At 32.1% G+C, this 22,927-nt stretch overlaps 2 protein-coding genes and 1 long non-coding RNA gene across 4 annotated transcripts; 2 read left to right on the forward strand and 1 right to left on the reverse strand.

Moving 5' to 3' along the window:
• The first annotated feature begins 5,096 nt into the window (after window positions 1-5,096).
• On the forward strand, window positions 5,097-10,288 carry LOC115993122 (zinc finger CCCH domain-containing protein 1-like). 2 transcript variants are annotated; one of them, XM_031117401.1, is made up of 7 exons: window positions 5,097-5,443; window positions 6,433-6,478; window positions 6,610-7,442; window positions 8,537-9,293; window positions 9,387-9,597; window positions 9,730-9,849; window positions 9,977-10,288. In XM_031117401.1, the coding sequence occupies exons 2-4, from the start codon at window positions 6,442-6,444 to the stop codon at window positions 8,639-8,641; spliced, it is 975 nt and encodes a 324-aa protein (XP_030973261.1). In that variant the 5' UTR covers window positions 5,097-5,443; window positions 6,433-6,441; the 3' UTR covers window positions 8,642-9,293; window positions 9,387-9,597; window positions 9,730-9,849; window positions 9,977-10,288. The 2 variants fall into 2 exon arrangements, with proteins under 2 accessions (XP_030973261.1, XP_030973260.1); XM_031117400.1 differs by having other exon boundaries at window positions 9,387-9,849.
• An 839-nt stretch (window positions 10,289-11,127) lies between these two features.
• LOC115990853 (receptor-like protein kinase ANXUR2) lies at window positions 11,128-11,730 on the reverse strand. Its single transcript, XM_031114624.1, has 2 exons — window positions 11,536-11,730; window positions 11,128-11,460 (listed from the first exon to the last, which is right to left on the reverse strand). The coding sequence occupies exons 1-2, from the start codon at window positions 11,728-11,730 to the stop codon at window positions 11,128-11,130; spliced, it is 528 nt and encodes a 175-aa protein (XP_030970484.1).
• A 7,577-nt stretch (window positions 11,731-19,307) lies between these two features.
• On the forward strand, window positions 19,308-20,840 carry LOC115993035. The gene is made up of 2 exons (XR_004092752.1): window positions 19,308-19,569; window positions 20,488-20,840. It is a non-coding gene; the product is annotated as an uncharacterized LOC115993035 (long non-coding RNA).
• The last annotated feature ends 2,087 nt before the right edge of the window (window positions 20,841-22,927 follow it).

Below are 22,927 nucleotides of genomic sequence, written 5' to 3' on the forward strand. Positions count from 1 at the left end.
TGTTTTCATGAGCATATCCATTACCAATTGCATTGAATTTAATCAATGCAAGGAATTTGAACAAGAAGTAGCGCCATGTCGGTGTCATATGTACATGATTGGGCACGGGTCAAATTTGATGTGCTGCTCTTTCCAATTTGAACTCTACGTACCACTAGTATTTTGTCTTGTTATTTTATATTTTATATAGTTAGTAATTAGTAATTGATGTGAGTTCTAATTAGTTTAAATTAGTAAGTTGCCCATACGATGCATGGATAATGTTATAATGTTTTATGTAAGATGATTTTGAAGAATGTTGTATAAATATTATAACATAACTATTATAGAGCTTTATTTTTAATGAGTTTATTATAAAAAGTAACAATTATAAATTGTACACATATATTCATTATAATTATTCAATTGAAGTAGTGAAAAAAAAAAAAAAAAAAAAAAAAAAAAAAAAAAAAACTTTGGAGGAATATTATAGAATAAAAGTTAATATAGAATGTGGCTTTTTCTTTCTCTTTAATTCTAAAAACAAATACACATCCTAAACACTCACGGTCAATCACACCATTTACAAAACCTACAAATTCACAACGTTCGACCTTAGCGTCAAAATAGTAATTGCTGTTGTCATTCAATATAAAATGCAAGCCACCTTTCATTGGTTGTAGCCAACTCATACGGGTTAGGATAAGATGAAACAACAATGTTAGAGCTAGGTAGATGTCGTCGAAAGATTGAAGGTAAATGACATCGTTTTTTGTCTGTGTGTAATGTGTATTTGACATAAGATAAAATGAAGGGCTATAGGTAGGTATATATAAAGACGTAGAAGTAGAAGAGGTGAAAATGATGAATTAAAATGTAAAGAGGTTGTGTGTATGTATATCAAATGAAAATTCTTGAAACATTAAATCAAATGATATAAATAATATTTATTTTTTAATTAGAAAAGTCTTGAAACATTGAATCAAATGAAACAAAAAGTTAATATTTAATTTTTTCTTATTTTGAGAATATTTCAACTTTTTTTTTTTGCATAGAATGCGCTACTTGGTAGAATTTCATGCTTTCCACTATTATTTTTAGTCACAGTTAATCTATGAAGTTTTCTACTAAAACTAAATTTAAACTAAATACATTGTGGGAAAATTCATCTAATTCATGCAACCAAGAAATTTCATCAAATTACAGTTCATATTGTCACCTACAAACTTGTTGGTTCCTAAGTGTTTTTCTTGTATGATTTATGCTTTATATATCAACTAGCTATAGAAACTTCTAGAATTTCATGATAAAACAATAGAAAAAATAATGTCATAGTGATGCAATAATATCACAATTTAATTTCCAAATTTTAATTGAACTAAAAGTAGCCAAAAACAAATCCTTACCAAGTATATGCATCATACAAAAAACCAAAAATATAAATTGACACATAATATGAAAAACTAAGCCTAAATACATTACAATACTACATAAGTAAAAACATATACATAAAATCTAAGAAAAATATTTAAAACGAACATAATATTTTGAAAATTAACATACCTCATAGAAAAAAAACCAAAGATACTATGAGAAAAATTATGGAAGTTTAACCTCACAAAAAGAAAACCAAAGATACTATCAGAAAAATTATGGAAGTTTAATTTTTAAGTCCAATGGTAATGAGATTTAATTATATTAGACAAATAATATTTACCTAATTCATTGAATCTGACTCTTGCAATTCTGCATTGCAGTTAGTCTTATGCATAAAAATTGAAAAGTTTTCTTAATTCCTACATTTCTAATGACTTTTAAGATCCATCCATATCCATTCAAAGCAATAAGTTATAAATATATACAATTTTTTTTTTCCTTTTTCCATAAAAAAAAAAAAAATTGAAATAAATACATTTGCCATTAGTTAATACTTTGACATAAATGCTAAATGTAAATGAGATGGAAGCCTAAATGAAAAAAATGCAATACAATATGCTATTTGGCAGAATCTCATACTTTCCTATATAAGGTCTCTTCTTATATAAATATATATTGATGATTGTAAAATTTCTTAAATTTATTGAATCTATAAAATATAAAAAGTAATAAAAAAAAATTTTGGATTTTGATTTTTTTTTTGGGGGAACCATCCTTCTGACTTCTCATTAATGTCTCATCCAATGGTGTATAACATCCTACTTTATTGGGTTATTTAACTTATTTCAATATTTTTCATTTTATTTACCCTAGATAGTTTTATTGGTACCGTATATTATTAAGGAGTGATCATTTTTGCCTTCAAGTGCACTATAACTGAATTTTCAAACACACATTTTTGTTTTTTACATAACTGATATTCAAATATTGTTTTGGGAGTTTACTTTGTCTTAAAAGAAGTCTAGATGATTTGATCTTTTGGAGATTGTAGATTATTGAGTGACCGACTCAATTATTAAATATATTCAATTAGGAGACCTTATTTTGTATTTTAAATTTTCGAGATTAAAATATTGGAATGTTACGTTTAGGCTATGCAAATTATTGCCCCATGAGTCATGTCAAATTAAGGGAAAATGGGGCACATTTTGCCAACATGATTGGAGGGCTTATTGAGAACGTGCTTGATGCTTCTTTGAAGCGTCATTTTCTAGCCAGTCTTGGCCCTCATGGGCTAAACTTTGACGACCATATTACTGTTATTGGGGATTAGAATTGAGCTATCAGCACATATCCTGTAATTAGAATGTCTTTGAGCAACTACAAATAGAGGTATTGGTTTTTAGGAGCTCATATGGTGAAGCTCCCTGAAGATGTAGACTTTGAAAGGTAGCCAAGGAAACTCGTGCGTGTTGGAGCTAACCTTGCAACTTGCACAGAACCTGAACTAAAAATGCATTAGGGAGAAGATAGATGTGATAGATTATGAAAATGAAACTAGGATTCCCCATCTCTGATGTCAATATGGTTATATGGGTGAGAACTCGAATGCTACTCTAAGTACTCTTGGGACTAGTAATGCATCTGCTTCTGCTCTTTGTGAGAAAATAACTAAAACTTCGAAAGACAATGGTGGGCTTGAGATTTTTAAGAAGGGAGCATCAAGAAATCGTTATACAATGGCGCCTTCTACATAGTAGGAGAATTATCCTTTGTCACCTTCAAGATAATTTCTATGGTACCATGATAGTTGGAAAACTCTTCTTAGGAATGCAAATGTAAATGGATGTCAATAATTTTATAAGTATCAGCAGGCTTAGCTACTCACAAGAAGTTCGGAGAGAGAGAGAGAGGACAATGTGAGAGGTTTTGAGATGGTCCACAAAGAACCAATCTGCATCATATCCTTTTTCTTGAAGAACTAAACTCCTCTGCAACTTGAGAGTGAAAGTAGTGTGGGGAAACTTGGGTGCTGCTGACAAAATTCTGAGCCAGTTGCAAACTAAAATGGAATAATTACCATTCAGCTGGCCTCAAATTGGTTAATTTACCTTCCTTTGCTTGGTGATAGTTCAGGAATACAGACTTTCATAACTTTTGACTGAGGACATCGCCCTAATCAAAAACATTGATCTTGCAGCCCTTGCCAAGCATTCAAAATCTTAGGGGGAGTGAATGAAAGTACATATTCCAGATTGCATTCATCACAATTGAAGAGTATTTAAGCTATGGAAAAGATGCCATGGACACTTTGCTTAAAAAAAATATGACAATAAAAGCTTTAGCCAGAAAACAAAAGCTTCATCATAGAGTTGGAAAGATCAGGTTTCATTTCATTCATCTCTGATAGTAACGTTTTTATATACATTCATCTCTGGAATTACTTCCACAAAGACATAATTAAGCAATCCCAATAATCATTCAATGATCTGAAATTTTCTATGACAACCAATTAAGCTTCATGTCTTCTCAAGCTCTCCAACTCCATGAAGTGGTGATCTTAAATCACTTAGAAAGAGAAAAATGTTCATAAAGTACTGGTTACAGGCTTTTCCTTTTCCATATTTCTTTTTTAATTTATTCTCAATGCACTATGCATTTGCTATTTTATTGGTTTCATTTTGAATATGGATATTCAAAGTATCTTTTATAATTGTAAACTATTCCTGCATATTTCTACGTTTAAAAATGTTGTTAAGTTGAGATTCTATAATTTTCTGTTTCGATTAAATACATTCTGTTATTCAGTTTTGTTTTAGCCCCCTTTTGGATTATAATAGACATGGGGTAGGTATTCGGTTGGATGATGACTTTTGTGCTACCTTATTACAATTTCCAATTTGGCATCCGTGTTTGATAGTATCAAATTCCCTTGGTGAAACTAATCCTTGTACGGCAGATAAATGCACTCAAATCAATTTAACTGATAAATGTAAAAGACCTTGAGCAGTTTGATGAATAATCGAGCAGGGATCCCCATAGTAAAATACAGAGAACCAATTTATGACCGTCTTAATTATTTTGCAGCATAAAGGCTATTACTTAGTGTTGCACCATAAATGTGGAAATGATCTAAAGGCAACTTGTGATTATTTCAAGGGCTCAACTTCTCCATCAGGAAACAGAGAATACCTCAATAGCGAGGCAAACAGTCCAGTTTTGTTCCTAAAGCAGTGCAAAAACGATTCAGCCACCATGCTCTCATTTTGGTTACTTGGAGCATCCCTATTTGCATGCCAGTGTCCAAGGAAAATTAAGCTCATGTGGTCGTGCTATATATATATCCAAAATAGATTCCTCAGGAGAAGCAGTACCGGAAATATATTCAACAATGGTATAATTATGTCGATCCACACCATCCTTTCTCTCAGCATCTGCGCTCTGTTGCAGCTGCAGAGCATGTTCAAGGCCTACCTCCACTTCACCAATTGTTTTCGCACACAAGATGTCGCAATGTCGACGTATATTTTGAAACACTCTGGAGCTATCTTCCCTATCAGATACGGATCAATAATCTTATTGATAGTCCCTTCTCGTTTGCATTTTCGGGTCCAAAAAAGGACATAGGTACCAATCCGGTCCGGTTATGCCTACTACAAACTTTAAAAAAAGCAAGTTTAACCAGAATCTGTCATTCACCACAAAAAAACAAAGAACCGGTCCGGTTCAACCGTTCAAGAGAACGTACGAAAACTACGCCGTTTTGGCTCAAACGACGTGGTTTTTCTCTCTCTCAGGTCTTCTACGGTTTACTCTGTCTTTGCTGAAGGTTCTCGGTCTCTTTGTCAGTTGTCACCACTCACCGTTGCGGCATTGCCGGTTTGATTTCAATCCTTCAGTCCACTCACCACTAATTATAGAGAAATTAAATTTATAAAAATTTAATAGATTATGCTCTCTCTCTCTCTCTCTCTGCTGAACGGTCAAACCGCCATGGCCGTCCGTACTTCTGAGCTCCATCTAGAACCTTCCCAACATTCATAAAAGCTAAAGCCTTGCCGTAATAAACCACTTATTTCCATTCCAGGTACTACTCTCTCTCCCTTTGTTTGGTTGCTCGGAAACCGTGGTGATTTAAGCTTGTGAGTGGCTTTGTTTAGGCTTTGATTGCTGAGTTGATGGTTGGATTCACCAAAGATTCTGTGATTTTTAGGTTGGGCTTTGGCTGGTTGGGGTTTGGTCTTTTGTTTCAGAGGTATTTTGGGATAGGGTTTTTGCTTGAATTGGAGCTTGTGACATCCAATTTAGGACCTTGAACTGAAAATTGATAACCTTAATCTCAATCTTTTTCTGGGTCATAGTGATTTTAGGAATTTTCTCATGAATATCTTGAATGTATTTATTGGGGTTTATGATTTGATGTATTTGAAATGAACCAACTGTAGTGTCTGCTTTTATAAGCTAAAAGGGTGCACTTCGTTTTGGGCTTTGAAATAAATTTGGGGACTTTTTGTATTGAATTATATTCTTTGAATTTTATGACTTATTGTATTGTATGAGGGAGTTAATTGAGCATGTTACTTTCTAAGTATTCTGTTTGAGACATTGGTGTGGTTAGAAGTAGGCAGTGCCTTTTCTGTTTGATGAAATTCTTCAAAGAGGTAGAAAATACTTTACTTTTTTCTATTTTGGGGTCTCATGCCTCGCCAATACTGAGATGAACTTGTCCCTACGAAACAGAATTCCAATCCCACCAAATCCTTGTTCCTTGAAACGTATGCTTGGGCATGGCTGTGTAAAAGCCAGGAATGAGATATAGTTGAATGTTTGTTGTTACACTCTTTAGTGTCGCTGAAGTATCTGTGTGTGTATATATATCATTGTAGTATCTGTATGTATCAATATGTATATTTTTGATAATTCTGGACCTGCATTTGACGGATATTTTCTTTGGTTGATTATGGTCTTTTGTGTAGATCCCAAATTTGCAGTAGTTTCAATAAATTTGGCTACATGTTCTGTTATATTTTCTGCATCATTAGTACGGGACTGACACTATATGTCAACGATTTTCAGAAGTCCTTAATGTCAGATTCGGGTGAAAATCAACAGCCTGAACAAGGTATAATTCTTCTGCTGCAATCCCTTCTCTTTCATTGTGTATTTACCATTTGGATACTATTCTTACCTTTTGTTTTTGTGTTTATTTGCTATTTTCATCCCAAGATATGTCTAATCTTTTTGTCTTTTCAGTCTGCAACTTTTTCAGAAAGCCGTCAAGGAATAAAAACATCAGAAAACGAACAGTTGATGAAGATGAAAAAGAGGATGCAAAAACAGAAGGCTCATTCTTACACAGTCAGAAGAAAACCATAAAACCCGACAATAAGCTATTTTTTTCTACTGGATCCTCTAAGAACAAAATGTCTACTGAAGCAAAAGAAGAATCTGAGAAGCCAATTTTTCAGTTCGAGTCTTCAAAGGAAATTCAAGTTGAACATGATAGCAGAGCAACAGCAACTCTAGAAACTGAGACCGAGTTCTCAAGAGATGCTCGTGCATTGCGTGAGAGATCTCTTAAGCAAGCAGAGGAGGCTTTGAAGGGGAGAGGAAAAAGCTCTGGGGATGAAAAGTTGTATAAAGGCATTCATGGATATACCGATTACAAGGCTGGTTTCCGAAGAGAGCAAACATTTGCTAGTGAGAAAGCTGGTGGGGCACATGGGCCTTTGAGGGCTTCTGCTCACATACGAGTTTCTGCGAGATTTGATTATCAACCGGACATATGTAAGGATTACAAAGAGACTGGTTACTGTGGGTATGGAGATTCCTGTAAGTTTATGCATGATCGAGGGGATTACAAGTTTGGATGGCAAATGGAGAAGGAGTGGGATGAAGCAGAGAAAGCAAGGAAGAGAAATCTAGCTTTGGGATTAGATGATGAGGATGATGGCGGTGTAGATCCTGGTGAGGAAGATGACAATGATGATTCGTTGTCCTTTGCATGTTTCATTTGCAGGCAGCCTTTTGTCGATGCTGTTGTAACCAAGTGCAAGCATTATTTCTGTGAGCATTGCGCATTAAAGGTATCCCTTCTATACCAACTTAAATTATGGAGCATAATCAGTCTACTATTTGTGGATTTTTATGATGGAATTTTTTACACATTTGAAGAAGAAAATCAGATCACACATTTTAAAAAATAAACCTTTTTAAATTTTAAAAAAGAAGCTGGAAATGGATTAAATTGTAGACTTGCAGTGTATGAAACATGACAAAAGTGTAGGCTTGTTATAAAGGTTTATTACCTGTGCCGTCCCCACCCCAATACTAGATACTAGTAGCGCATACTTTCACATTTATGTACATATGTAAACTCGTTAAATTTCTAGATGAGGAGCTCTGCCATGAAAATTAACTATGCAATCAAATGCTATGAGTGACTTATACAGCAAGATGCTGACAATGGGTTTCAAATACACTAACAAAGAAAACTTAGAGCTGGTTTAAGTTTGAGATAAAATTCAGGTATCATAATTATTCTCAGAGTTTTGATGGTTGCATATCTGTCAAGACATATTTTGCCTAGGTCTGGAAGTGGGTTCTTATAATGGGCTTAGGTTTTGTGCATGGATCAAAGACATAAGGTTGTTATATGGGTGTAAATAACTTGATGATTATGGTTTATAAAATTATTTCTCAGTGAAGTCTTTCAAAACATGTGTTTTCTGTATAAGTAGTTTGAAGTCTTATTTATTAGAGAATTGAGTTATGCTTGTTTTTTTTTTTCTTTGTGGTTTCAATTTTGAGCCCAATTACTTGTGAAATTTTAGCCAACTGTTGAGTCTGCAATTTTAGGCATTCAATCCAAGTTTCTGTTGGGTCCATCAAATCAATGTAGTCATCAGATCCAGGATTTCCTTTTGATTGATGCCATAAAATCTTTCACTATGAACTTTCTAGCAAGATTTATTATGCAGCTGATGCCATGAGCTTTCAGCAAATTGCATTGTCAAAACAACTTAGTTAAAAATAAATATCATGTTGTCTTTTTTATTTGCTTTTGTTTGGTGCTTAAGCATGACCAAAGGTTTCCTACAAAACATATCAGTCTGATTTCTTTGTTGCCCATCTCTCCTTTATTTGAAAGTGTATTCTAACTGGAGGTTCTCTTTTTCAGCATCATGCGAAGAACAAGAAATGCTTTGTTTGCAACAAACCTACTCTTGGCATTTTCAATTCAGCTCATGAGATACGCAAAAGGATTGCTGCAGAGGGTAAATAATGGTTGCTCGGATGTTTGTCGTGCTCTTTGGTTTGTAACTTATTGGAATGAATATTTGTATTTTTGTTTTTGCTTTTGTTAGCATTTGAAAGAGGAAGTTTCCTTATCAGTCTCTCTTTTTCCCGGAAAATTGTAAACTGTCTGGGGAAATTCTCTTTAAATAGAGATCTTACTAAAGGAAAGTAATTTAAGTATGGAGTAATATTGTAGGCTTCTACAGAATTTAATTAGTATTGGGTATCCAAGAAAGCAAATAGATTTGCTCAGTTTAAGCCTATTTGGAACAATTTTGATGAACAACCAGCTATGGGATATGTTTATGATGGCATGTATAGAGCAATTGATGGAATAAAAAAATTTCAAGGACAAGAAGAAATTTTTGGAGCCCTATGTTAAATTATCAAGGATCGTTGGGATACTCAATTCTATAGAGATATTCATGCTGTAGCTTATTGGTTGAATCTTGCATTCCAATATGATCTATCCACTCTTGATAAGAGGCTAGAGACACAATCTGCTGTGACAGATGTTATTGAATCAAAAGTTTCCAATGGTCGACTCAAGTTGGTGGAGTAATTAAAGCTATTTCGAGAGCATGAGCAAACTTTTGGAACTCAAGTTGCACTAGAAACAGCCAAGACATCTCAACCAAGTAAGATATTGTTTACTTTAGCTAATAATAATATGAAATTATGTTTTGAAGAGTATTATCTTTGTATATTGATTGTATATTTTTTTTGTGTAGTATATGGAACTTAGATGAGTGGTGGAAGTTGTTTGGGTCTTATGCTCCAAACTTACAAAAATTGGCAATTCAGATCCTTAGCCAAACAACTGCCTCTTCAGGATGTGAGCAGAATTGGAGTGTTTTTTATTAAGTACATACCAAAAGGAAAAATAAATTGGAGCATCAACAACTTAATGATCTTTCTTATAGATCTTGTTCAATTATTCAAGTACTACTCTTACATTCTTTTATTGTAATACTTGGTTGGTTCGAATTATTCAAATGTTCATTTTACAGTATAGTGTCAAAAGTAAGAAGTTCAATTTTGATCCTATTGATTATGCAAGTATCGATAAAACAGGATTTTGGGTAGTGGAAGAAGAGGAACCTCCACTTCTTGATTATGTGCAATAAGAGAATACATTATACGCAGAAGGAGCTTATCCAATTGAAGAAAGGTCTTCTAGCTATGCACAAGGAGGTTAGTTTATAAGAAATTTTGTGAATTTTTTTGCCTAGTTGCATATTTTAATTGGACTATTATTAGAAATGATTATTAGAATCGTACTTTTATTTATTGTTCTTCATTGGTTTTGGAATTTGTATAGATATGAACAATAACATGATTGCGGATGATGACATTGATTTGGGATCATTTGGTGTTAAGATGATACTCTTGGATTTAAAGGTAGAAATCATCCTAATGAAGATGACGTTGAAGATGAAGAAGATGAGGGATGAGGATGATGATGATGGCGGTGGTGGAGCATTTGGATCACATGATGACACTAATTTCAAATATCTTTATAACAAATGAGACTTGTGTTGATATCCAATGAACCTTAAAACTTGATAGTTCTTTGTTTGAAACTTATTTGTTATTTGGATGTAATGAACATATTTATTTGGTTCTGTTGAAAGTTTATTATGCTTAGGGTGATTATTTTGTAATGTTAATTTTATGGATTATCCAGTAGGATGATTATTTTGTAACATTAATATGTTAATGTTTAGTACTCTTTCTTTTTTTACATTTTGGTATTTTTATTTTGTAAATGTAAGATGTAAAATGCTAAAAAACATACACAAATTCTTTAAAAAGATATATATTTTTTAAGTAAACATATTTATTACTATTAGTTAATTAGTGTATAAGAAAACTTATTTATTTATATAATTTAAAAATTATTAATTAAACTAGTAATCAGTCCATAATTTGGTTCTTTGACTGTACCCATTTTTAAAACTATGGTCAAGACCATTGCAACAAACAAAAGGCCCCTAATCTATCTTGTAGCATAAATGTGGAAATGATCTAAAGGCAATTTGTGATAAATTCAAGGGCTCAACTTCTCCACCAGGAATTAACTAGAGAATACAGTGTCTTTGAAACAAGAATTTTACTCTTTAACAAAGAAAAAACAATAATTTGAAAGCAATTGAATAAGACTAATCAACCCTCTCCAAGTTATCTTATGACTATTTACAAAAAACAGTATTTGCAATGTTGAGATGAGATTGTTGTGGTTGTTAATTCAGGCTTACCAAATACAAAGTCTTGTATGAAAACTTCAAACTACAATTCAACTTAAAAGTCTAACAAAACTAAAATCAGATTCATTTCCCAAAACAAGAGCAAAACACGCCCTTTAACAAAACTCCATATCGTGGCAATGATACCACTAATTAGCAGCCCTGTTTTGTTCATAAGGCAGTGCAAAACGCAGCCACTAGACTCTTATTTTTGTTACGAACTTAATCATTGGGCATTTGGGCTTTCTATGACGGCAACCAAGGACAATTCAGCTGATGTGGTGCTATCAGAATCTGAAATAGATCCCTCAGATTCAGGTGATCCCTCAGATTCAGGTGGAGAAGCAATGCAGGTATATTCAACAATGGGATACTTATATTGATCACCATCACTAGGATCCACATCCTCTCTCATAGCATCTGCGCTCTCTTGTAGCTCCAGTGCATGTTCAAGTACTACCTCCACTTTAGCAATCGTGGGACGATCCTTTACTTTATTTCGTACACAAGAATGGGCAATGTCCATGTATATCTTGAAACACTCTGGAGCTATCTTACCCTTCAGATACGGATCAATGATATGATAAATGGTCCCTTCTCGTATGCATTTTCGGGCCTAGGAAGCTAGATGCACCTCATCTGTCTCCAATTCATGTCTCACTACACTTCTGGCACAGAGTACTCTAAATAGTACCACACCAAAAGAGTAGATGTTGAATTTATCCGTCAGCTCCCAGTGCATGGCATACTTAGGATCCAAGTATCCTAAAGTACCCACCACCTCAGACACAATTCTAAGTAAGTCCTTTGACAGACTCGGAGGACCCATCTTGTACACCCCAAAATCTATCAACTTGGGCTCCAATTTCTCGTCCAACAGAATGTTGCTTGGCTTCACGTTACGGTGGATGATACTATGCTTCACCCTAGAATGAAGATAGTGTAATGCACGCGCCACTCCAATGCAAATCTGGAGTCTCTGTTTCCATGACAAGGGATCGCGATCATGCTCCTAGAAATGGAGGTATTTTGAGAGGGTTCCATTTGGTATGAACTCTTAGACTAGGATCGTCTGTTGATCATCGAGACAATATCTAATGAGAGGGACGAGTTACTATTGATTTGTTTTAAATGCAAATATTTGACTATTTAGCTACCAAAATTGATTTCGACTTTTCATTTTCTTCTTTCTAATTTCAAGTAATTGTTAAAATTGAATAATTTATTATCTTTTTAGTAGATATATGTACATGTTTGACTATTCAAACCTATTAATGCACTCTATTACTATTCAACATGTTATTATTTATTTGTTTTAAATGCAAATATTTGACTATTTAGCTAGCAAAATTCATTTCAATTTTTCATTTTCTTCTTTCTAATTTCAAGTAATTGTTAAAATTGAATAATTCATTATCTTTTAAATAGATATAGGCACATGTTTGACTATTCAAACCTTTTAATGGACTCCAATAATATTCAATATGCTACTATTCATTTGTTTTAAATGAAAATGTTTGACTATTTAGCTACCAAAATTGATTTCAACTTTTCATTTTCATTTTTCTAATTTCAAGTAATTTTTGAAATCTATATAGATTCAAAAACTGAGACATAGAATTTAATGTTGTTTTACTCCTGTTGAGTCACTTTATTAGCCATATCATACTTAAAAAAAAAAAAAAAAAAAATTCTTTTATGATTTTTCTATTTATTTTATATAAATTAATTAAATATAGTTCATGGATGAACATGTTAATGCTATTCATTACTATTTCAACATGTTACTATTCATTTGTTTTAAATGCAAATATTTGCCTATTTAGCTACCAAAATTGATTTCAACTTTTCATTTTTTTTTTTTAATTTCAAGTAATTGTTAAAATTGAATAATTCATTATCTTTTTAGTAGATATATGCACATGTTTGAATATTCAAACCTGTTAATACACTCTATTACCATTTAACATGTTATTAATCATTTGTTTTAAATGCAAATATTTGACTATTCAACTACCAAAATTGATATCAACTTTTCATTTTCTTCTTTCTAATTTCAAGTAATTATTAAAATTGAATAATTCATTATCTTTTTACTAGATATATGCACATGTTTGACTATTCAAACCCATTAATGCACTCCAATACTATTCAATATGTTATTATTCATTTGTTTTAAATGCAAATATTTGACTATTCAGCTATCAAAATTGATTTCAATTTTTTTTTTTTTTTTTGATTTCAAGTAATTGTTGAAATTGAATAATTCATTATCTTTTTAGTAAATATATGCACATGTTTGACTATTCATTACAAACGTTACTATTCATTAGATGCAAATGTTTGATTATATTCAACTACACTAATTGATTTCAACTTTTTGTTTTCTTCTTTCTAATTTCAAGTAATTGTTAAAATTGAATATTTAAACTTTTCATCTTCCTATTCTTAAAAAAAAAAAAAAAAAAACTCTTCTTCTCTTCCTCCAACCTTTCCTCTCCCTCTTTGTCTCTTTATCTCCCTACTACTCTTTACTTTACTATTAAACTTCCTTCATCATTTCCTTTCTTATATTTTGACTCTTCTTCTCCCCTCTCTTATTTTGTATAAATTTGATATCATTTATTCCATTTATTCCATATTTTTTCCACGCAAAAACCATTAGTACACACACTCTCTCTCTCTCAATTTTTGTTCTTTCTTATAATTAACTCTAATTTAGATTGATGGTTTTTTTTTTTAATTTTTTTGGGTTGTATTTTTTAAATTTCCTATCACAAATCAATTATAGATTTGGTTGAATTTTGGTTTGGGTTTATATGTACTTAAAAAAAAAAAAAAATAGAAATTTGAGTTTATACATAGTTATGAATTTGAATGTGCCTACCAATGGACTTCCATTGAGCACAAATGTATTCACAATATTTTTAGCTTCATATACTTCTTTGGTTTTATGAATTTGAGAAAGAGAAAAGGGTAGGCAAAGGATGTATGGTCTTTTATAATCTCCTATGTCTTGAAGAAAGTAGAGGGCCTATTAGTCTCCATTTTATTGGAATTTTGTATAGAAAGCATTTTGCTATAAGTTCCTTGACTTTTTGTTATTTTTATTTTGGTCATTTAATTACAAATAAGTAGCATCTCCATCATCAAATTTTTAGTTAATTTGAACTTTCTTGGGAAATTTTTACTTTGCTTAGTTGATCATCTTTATTGAAAATGCCTAAAAGAGAATAAGATAAAATATAATTTACTCTTTAGCATCATTATGCTATTAATGTTTTTTTGCATAGATACTTAAGGAATTTTATCTTTTTGCATTTTATTTTATTTTATATTTCCACTTTATGATATATGATTTATTGATAATGATCTATTGCATAGTTATCTTTATTTACTTTTTCACTTAGTTTCAATTGTGAGGAAGAAATAAATGTGGATCTATGTTTTGGAGAAAAATATACCTATAAGAGTTGAATTGCATACATCTGTATAGTAATAAAAAAAATATACATAGTTACAACTTGGTCTAACAGCTCTCACACTATCAATTTAAAAAAAAAATATATTATTGCATTGTATTTTCATACATATCTCACTATATATAATACTTGACTACAAAAAACTTCTAATTTAAAACATAATTTCAAATAACACATATTGAACTTTTAAAAATATACAATCTAATATATTAATTCAATAATCATCCAATAAAAAATAATCATATCAAATTTTCTCGTGCATCGTGTGGGTTTGCGACTAGTACTTGATAGAAATCCAAACTAACTACAAGTCTGCATCAAGCTACAACTCCTAAATGAAACGAACTGAAATCAATATATATATTATATATAAAAGCAAAGATCTCATGTGAGAGTGTATGAAGTCCTGCCAAGTGGAGCTTTAATTTTGCATCTAGCTTTTTTTTTACCTCTTTCATTAAGTTTTTTTCACTGTTATCCAAAAATCCACATCAACTTATTTTACAGTTATCTCATTAATGTCTCATTAATTGATTAAACTGACACCACACATTTTTCTATTCTTCATGTCTTTTAGCATACCCACTGTTTTAGTATTTAATAATAATAATAATAATAATAATAATAATAATAATAATAATAATAATAATAATAATAATAATTAAGGGCTAATAGTAATAACTAACCAGATAAGGCCTTGAAAAGAGATAGAAAGAAACAAAAATGTTATGGATTGTTAAATAAAATGCATTGTTTCACTATATGTTACCAAACTAAAAGACATGAGACTAACAAAATATTTGAAAGGGAGAGAAAGAGGAATCTAAGAGGTCACTACCTCTGTTATACTGACCGCCCACTACCATCAAGGCGCTGAAACCCCTACGGTTATAATTTTTTTTAAAAAAAAAAAAAATAGGGGCGTAAATATGATTTAGGTTTGAGTAATTTGGTTGGATGGTTTTTACTTTGGGTATATAAGGAGAGAAAATATTTGGTGCGCAATGCAAAGTCATATTCTACCATAGTTTAGTTTTAAATCATTGATAAAATACATGCATATACACTTACTCACATCATGTCTTAATGTTACACTATTGATGAGTAGAAGACGATGAGAGAGTTGGGTATACTTTCATTTTATGGTATGAAATATGTGAACATAACACAAATCAGTTGATTTTTATGATCCTGATACTTTTTTGCATTTATCTTTGGTTTCATGATTTAAAAAAATAATAATCTTACCTTGAGAATGCTACAAATATCTAGTGAAACTACTAAATTAATTTTTAATATCTCAAAATGTATATGTTTATTTACTCTAATTTAGTTTACTTTTTCTTTATAATATATGTACAACATTATCCAAAACCATCTTCTATAAAATATCTAAATGCATATATTAATTATCTATAGTTGTGTATTAATTATATATATTAAATGAATTTATATGATTATTTTTTATAAACTTTATAAAAGAGATAATTATTAGTTGGAATAATAATAATAAATTTAGAATATGACATTCTTACTCATGTTTAGTTGCTAATGCTTTAAACTTCCTAACTTCTTTCATATATATAAGTGTGTGTGTGTGTGTGTGTGTGTGTGTGTAATAGAATAAATATATTTATTTTGTTATAGCATAATGAAATTTTAATACTCTCTCTCTCTCAATTTGTTTGTCCTATTTGAAAAGTCAAACTTTTTAAAAAATGCCACATTAGCATCTAAATTAATTTTAATTAAATAAAAAAATTAAAAACAAAAAATTACATGAATTGAGATCTAAGAACATAAGAACTTGTTCTTCAATGTTCTTAAATCAAGAAATAAACCTAGCAATGTCATCAAACCTAGAATCAAAGAGAAAACCTAGAATCAAGAAATTAAACTACCATCTTGTTCTTCAATGTCCCTCTCATACGCTCTCTCTTCTCTCTTACCCATAACGGCAAAACTACCATCTTGCGCTCTCTCTTCGAATCAGTGCCATGAAAACTGTTGTCTAAGAATTTTCGAGCTTTTCCTCACCACCGCTACTGCTAGTTCCTCACTGAAGGCTCCGATCGGGTGCTATGGACGCTAGCTTTGGTGCTCCACAGCCATGGAAGAGAGAGTTTGCATTTGTGCTTCTGTTTGGATTTGGGTTTGAGTCTAGGTTTGTGTGCCAAACGTCAAGGGAACAAGATCCACGACCTCTGCAACTACCACAGGTAACGAATCACACCGGAAACGCCACCAATCGTTCTCCTCCTCCTTTGTTGGTTAAGGTCTTGGTTGGTTTAGGGATTGAGTTTTTTTTGGGTGGCAAAGATTTGGTGATTTTTTATTTGGGTTTGAAAGGTGGGGTTTGGGTATGGTCATTTGTGGGTATTTTTTTGATTTGGATTTTGTTTGAAAATTGGTCTAATATAGTGTTTTTGTTGGAGTATGAATGATTATGGATATGTTTGTATGCTTTGTGATAAGAGATTTTTGGGGGTTTAAAGTTTTATATGGCTAAGTGTATATGTTTGTATGCTTCTTGATTCTAGGTTTGCTCTTTGATTCTGGGTTTGATGTTGTTGTTGGGTTTATTTCTTGATTTCAGAAGAAAATCGAAGAACAAGTTCTTATGTTCTTAGATCTCAATTCATGTAATTTTTGTTTTTAATTTTTTTATTTAATTAAAATTAATTTAGATGGTGATGTGGCATTTTTTAATTATTATTTTAATGTGCCGTCAGCCACGTCAACTTTTTCTATTAGTTAGGTGACGATAAAGACTTAAATGTCACGCATTAATTGGTTTAGGGACTAAAAGTGGTAAAATGAAAATGTAGGGATCAAAATGGAAAAAAGCCAAAATGTAGGGACTAAAAGTGCATCTACGCCATAAATTTATCAGTTTTTTTTTAAAGAGTTATTCTTAAGGAGGCAACTAAAAAGGTTTCCCAATTAGATTGATTTTTTTAAATATTTGTTAGTTTTCTTTTCAAATAATTTTGAAAATAAAGTAGGGGTATAATAGGAACTTTAGTACATTAATGACTTTTATTTTTAGAAACTGGACAATATTTTGGGACATCCCAAAATAGAATAGAGGACAAACAAACTGGGACGAAGGGAGTATCATTTTTTCTTAGAATCATATGAGAAACATTTTTTTTTTTTTTTAATGTGAGAAACAATTGAAACACTGTATTTTGCAACAATTGATGCAATGCCCAACAAAAAGGGGGAAAATTATTAACACACAATCAAGAATGTTACTAAAAAAAAAGTATATATACAATTTTTTAGTAGGCATGAAACATACTTATCTATATTAACCATTATATCATGTAATCTTCAATTAGTGAACACACACACACACAAACACACACACACACATATATATAGTGTGATCAAATCACTACACTACTCTTAGTGTCTTTCTATTTTGTCTATAAAATAACTAAAGATTATAATTTTACAAGAAAATTTATTGAATTTTTTTTTTACACATCAATAGTTGAGGGATTTGAATTATAAATGTCTCTATTGGAAATTGAGTACCAACTAGTTAAGCTACAATATTCATTATAAAAATTATTGAAATATTGGTGAAAACTAATAATACGTTGTACCACACATCGTGCGAGAATTCAACTAGTATACATAGACTACATATATGCAGTCAAGCAACCAATGAACGACAATAAATTAAATCAAGCATCAAGTCAAGATTCTCTTTCTAGTGCCCCCATAACTCTTCCAGCTATAAACTTCAAATAATTATCTAGGCACCAAGTTATTCTTTCACCTTATCATTCTGTAGTTGCTCCCACTAACGTACCTACACATGAAATTGGTGATATTTTGTAACCATTATGAGTGATGTAATTTGCCATTTGTGTTAATGAGTAACAATTACACCCACTAAAACTTTTGACATTATACCTCTCAATATGTTTTTATTAGATACTATGTATTTTGACAAAATATTGTTGTGGGGGTGATAAACGGGGAAGCCCAGATCAATGTATATGTTGGGCCAAGGGCCCAACCAAAGGAAGAACTCCTCGGATAGGCCAAGCCGAGGAGAAAGGGAACGGTCAGCCATCTAAAGGTGACGCATCAGACCACACCATGAAAGACGATAAGTATTAAAGAAGAAAATGATAAAGAGAGGCATGAAAATATCTAAGAGAAAGCTACTACAAATGCATTAAGTGTTTTGCAACTAATTGAACCCTGCTTTCCAGCCTTTACAATCACTCCCAACAACTTTGGGGAGGGGCTGATGGGACAAGTATCAGCACCATAAATCTGAATCTACACGTGGGCGATGGAGATGGAAGGAAGACAGTATAAAATAGAGGATAGAGCGAAAACAAAGAGGGGACTGGTAACAACAGAGGAAAAACAACATATTAAGAATCAACCTCCTCCTCGGATAAGATCCCTAGTAAATGGATGTTATCTTTCTTTCTTTATCATTTGGACATGTTGGTCGCTTGTCTAACTCGTTAAGGCCCGAATTTCCAACCCATTCTCTACAAATTCATTGTATCGGGCTCATTAGACTAAGGCTCCATACATTTTGGGCTTGGGTCCCAAATTATGACCTTACAATTGTCATTTAGGATTGGGATCTATGATATTTATTTATCTCTCCCAATCTATATATTACTAAAAGCTGAAGTGTAGCATTTAATGTTGCTACGCTCACACTGAGCCACGTTAGCAGCCATATCATTCTTATCCTATTTTCTAAATTTTTAATTCAATTTTAAAATAGTGTTACCAATTTTAAAATATTAATAAAATTAAAATTATTTTCAACCCTATCTCTATTTTAAAGTCCACTTCTTATACATTTAAATCCACTATAAAGCCCAAGCCCACACCCAAAACCTTTTCAACTTACTCCCTTTGTCAAACCTTATTGCTTTTCACGGTTACAACTTATGCTATTCCCTATGGATTCAAATTCCTCTCTCCCACGTTTTGTTACATTGTTTCAGGTTTAGTTCCTTCCCCTTCCCCACCTTTTGATTATCACGGTTTCAGCTTCTATTCTGTTGTTTCACTCACGGTTTCATCTTCCTATTCTACGGTTTTAGCTTCTGTTTTGGCTTCTAATGGCAACCTCTCTGTCTTCCTTCTTCTCCTCACATCTATATAAATACTGATGTAAGCTGGGTGGTTCAATTGAGGTATCCCTACATCCTAATTTCTTTTGTACTCTATTCTTTTGCTTGATGGTTTTTTTTCCCCTTTCTACGTTTGTTTTTGCCTATTTCTTGCTGTGGTGTGGATGGTTGTTAGGGTGTTGAATTTTTTATTGCTGGGATATTTAATTGGAGCATTGCTTTTTGGGTATGTTCTTTTGGATTTCTTTTGGGGATTTTTTAGGTTGGGAAAACCCAGAAATAGTGTGACAATCATGTAGCAAAGCAAAGTTGACAAAAGCTAAAGGTGTGACAATTTGTGGCAATCACGTTGCCTTTGTTTTGTTCACAGATTTAAATCTGTCACCTTTTAGTTAATGAGACAAAATCTCATCAAAAATGGCTGTCCTATGTATGTGTCAAATGGGGGAGTTTTTGTGCAGTGGCTCTGCTGATAAGAGTATTGGTATATGGAAAAGAGAGGCTTATGGTAAGCTTAGTAAAGTTGGACTCATAAGTGGCCATGAAGGTCCAGTGAAATGCTTGCAGGCATCACCGGGTAATTTTGGTAGTGGGTTCTTGCTCTATAGTGGAAGCCTTGATAGTTTTTTGTCCACTAATTTTTTTCTAATTATTGTGCATTGGGTTATTCTTATTGCTGATTTTCCAAGTTTAAGAAGTCCACGGTAGGTTAGTACTAGAGAAATCTGAAAATTATTCATACGGTTTTGTTAATTAGCATATAACATTCACAAGTAGCATAAATAGACCATCACTTGGCACCAAAAGTTAATCAGCAATATGGATGGTAGAGAAACCCAATTATCGAGCTCCGGTACCAAACGTGGTGGTTGGATCACCTTCCCATTCATCATTGGTCAACCTCTCTCTCTCTCTGTCTGTCTAACACACACAAAATTTGTTCGGATCAATATATTTCTCATTTCTATTTATAGCAAGCAGGGGCGGCGGCAGGCTTCACACTTGGAGACGGGGGATGGATATTGAACCTGATCGTATATCTGATTTTGGTGTTCAATTTGAAAAACATAAATGCTGCTCAGATTTCAAACGTAGTGAGTTGTAGCACCAATTTGCTTCCGGTCATTGGAGCAATTGTTGCTAACTCTTTCTTTGCTACTTTCCCTGTTGCTGCAGTTTCTACCTGTATCTCTTTGCTGGTAATACTCTTTACAGTGTTGCAACTTGCAAGATGCACAGTCTATTGTGTGTGTAGTTTGCTTGCTAGACTCTCTGTTATGCGTTTATCTCGAGTTATATTTAATTTTTCAATATAATTGATTGATTGATATTTTTCTCTCGAGTGTGATTAGTTTATGTTCATTGTGTGTTTGTAAAGTTTATTATTTGGTAAATGTAAAAATTGATCATCTTCTATATATCTTTTCCAAGTAATGAAGTAATGATTTAACTTCAATATTCTTTTACTTTCCAAGAACAATATTGAATAACATGAACTTTCTTTTACTTTCCAAGAACAATATTGAATAACATGAACTTATCGCTGTGTTTCTATTGGCAGAAGATATACTTCTTTTAAAGAATGATGAATTTGGCTGCAACTCTGAAAATAATTTATATTGTTTGACTCAAATAAAAAATATTAATACTTTACATAGACATAGTAGTGACGGTTGTAGTAGTGAGGGCAATACTGATGGTATTGGTGATTGTGGTGTCCTTGATGACGGAGGTGTTGCAGATGGTATGGTGGTTCTAGCTATAGGCCCACTTGAGACAATGATGGTTGGGTTATAATAATTAATAGGATTGGAGTGGTTGATGTAAAGGCCTTTATTTTCATTTCCATTTACGATTAACTACTCAATTAATAAATTTGAGTAGTTAATCAATTTTATCTTTATATAAATAAATTATTTTTATTCAATTTTCAAAAATTGAAAAAAAAAAAAAAAAAACTACGTCCAAAGGAACCTGTATCTTACACTTCTATGTAACAGATACAAGTGATTTGCAGATAGAATTTTAGTGTTCAGGAGGGCGTGATATGGAAATTTTTGGTTATAAGATATATTCTGTTCTCATTCTGCTTTGTATTTTCTAATGACATTACCTCCATTTTCATTTTGTAATTGGTTGTTACCATTGGTGTAAGTTGTGACTTGAGATTGGTTAGCCTAAAAGTGAAACCAACTGGATTATCTTTGGATGGTTTGTTTGGTCCTTGGCTGAACACATGAACTAATAAAGGATAGTTTATTTTTGGGTTGTAGGAGTAGGATTATGTGACCCAAACATGTATAAACCAAGGTATGGCAATGAAGTGGGTTACATGGGTCTCCTCTTTGTTCAATCTTTCTTTAATTGTTTTTGGTCCCAAGACCTCTTTCTCTCTTTCATGTACCTTCATTATTCATCTATAAGAGATTATCATACCTTCTCTTTCCCCACATTATACTTAATTAAATTTCGAAAGTGACAGGCTTGTGCATCATGTCCTTGTGTAGGGGATTAGCATTATGTGTTGGTCTTTTAGTTCCTTTCATCTAATTGTATGTTTTCTTTTCATGTAAAACAAGGTTTGTTACTTTTTCTCAGTTTTAATTTTACCACATTATTGGACTAAGTTGGCAATATGACACAAAATTATAGCAGTTTGGAGCAATAGGTTGTCATGAGATACTTGCCCTATCATCTTCTCTTCTTCCACATATAGGTTAGTACCTCCATCACTCCATGTCTTGAGATATCGGTCATTCACTTATTTGTCCTGTATTACATTTAAGAAACAATTCTTGCTGCAAAATATATATTTGCATTTAACTTTAGTATTAATTTTTATTAGTTGTCTTGTAATTTTTATTAATTTTTACAAGACAATGGTTGTATGGAAGATAAACTACAGTCTAGTCCAGCGAAATTCTGGCTGCACATACTAATAAATAAATTAAAATTTTGTATTAATTTTTATTACAACTAATATATATTTAGTTTTTCATTTTGTTTTTTTATTGTAATTACCTTTCTTTGGAAGGAAAATGTATAACCTTTTGGTGAAAAAATAAGACTAAAATCATATGTATTTATTGTGACTTTATATACTTATTACTATTATTTGAAAAAACTATAGCAAAGTTTTACTGGTAAGACTAACTGTATGATACATTAGTAATGAGAAGAGACGCAATATAGGATGGGGGGTACTCCTCTACAGTCTACCCAATATCCTTTGTATGACTTGGGGGTATTTACAAATCTAAGAAACATTTAGAACACAAAATATCCTCACAAGGTATCCCAATACATATGGGAATCTTTGGGTTTCTTTTTTCCCTATTGGATTTTTTTATTATTATTATTTGCATTGAATAACTTGCTAAATACAGGTTTTGTTACGAAGCACGGTTTAATACATCAAGTT

This window comes from Quercus lobata, chromosome 5 (assembly GCF_001633185.2).
Source record: "Quercus lobata isolate SW786 chromosome 5, ValleyOak3.0 Primary Assembly, whole genome shotgun sequence".
In the NCBI taxonomy this organism is placed as follows: Eukaryota; Viridiplantae; Streptophyta; class Magnoliopsida; order Fagales; family Fagaceae; genus Quercus; species Quercus lobata.

Excerpts from the sequence above, each read along its gene's own strand:
- LOC115993122 (XM_031117400.1), top strand. The coding sequence starts at position 6,442 with ATGTCAGATTCGGGTGAAAATCAACAGCCTGAACAAG. Across the intron at positions 6,479-6,609 it reads AAATCAACAGCCTGAACAAG|TCTGCAACTTTTTCAGAAAG; the intron begins GTATAATTCTTC and ends TTGTCTTTTCAG. Across the intron at positions 7,443-8,536 it reads GTGAGCATTGCGCATTAAAG|CATCATGCGAAGAACAAGAA; the intron begins GTATCCCTTCTA and ends TCTCTTTTTCAG.
- LOC115990853 (XM_031114624.1), bottom strand. The coding sequence starts at position 11,730 with ATGGGTCCTCCGAGTCTGTCAAAGGACTTACTTAGAATTGTGTCTGAG. Across the intron at positions 11,461-11,535 it reads ATGAATTGGAGACAGATGAG|GGTAAGATAGCTCCAGAGTG; the intron begins GTGCATCTAGCT and ends CCGTATCTGAAG.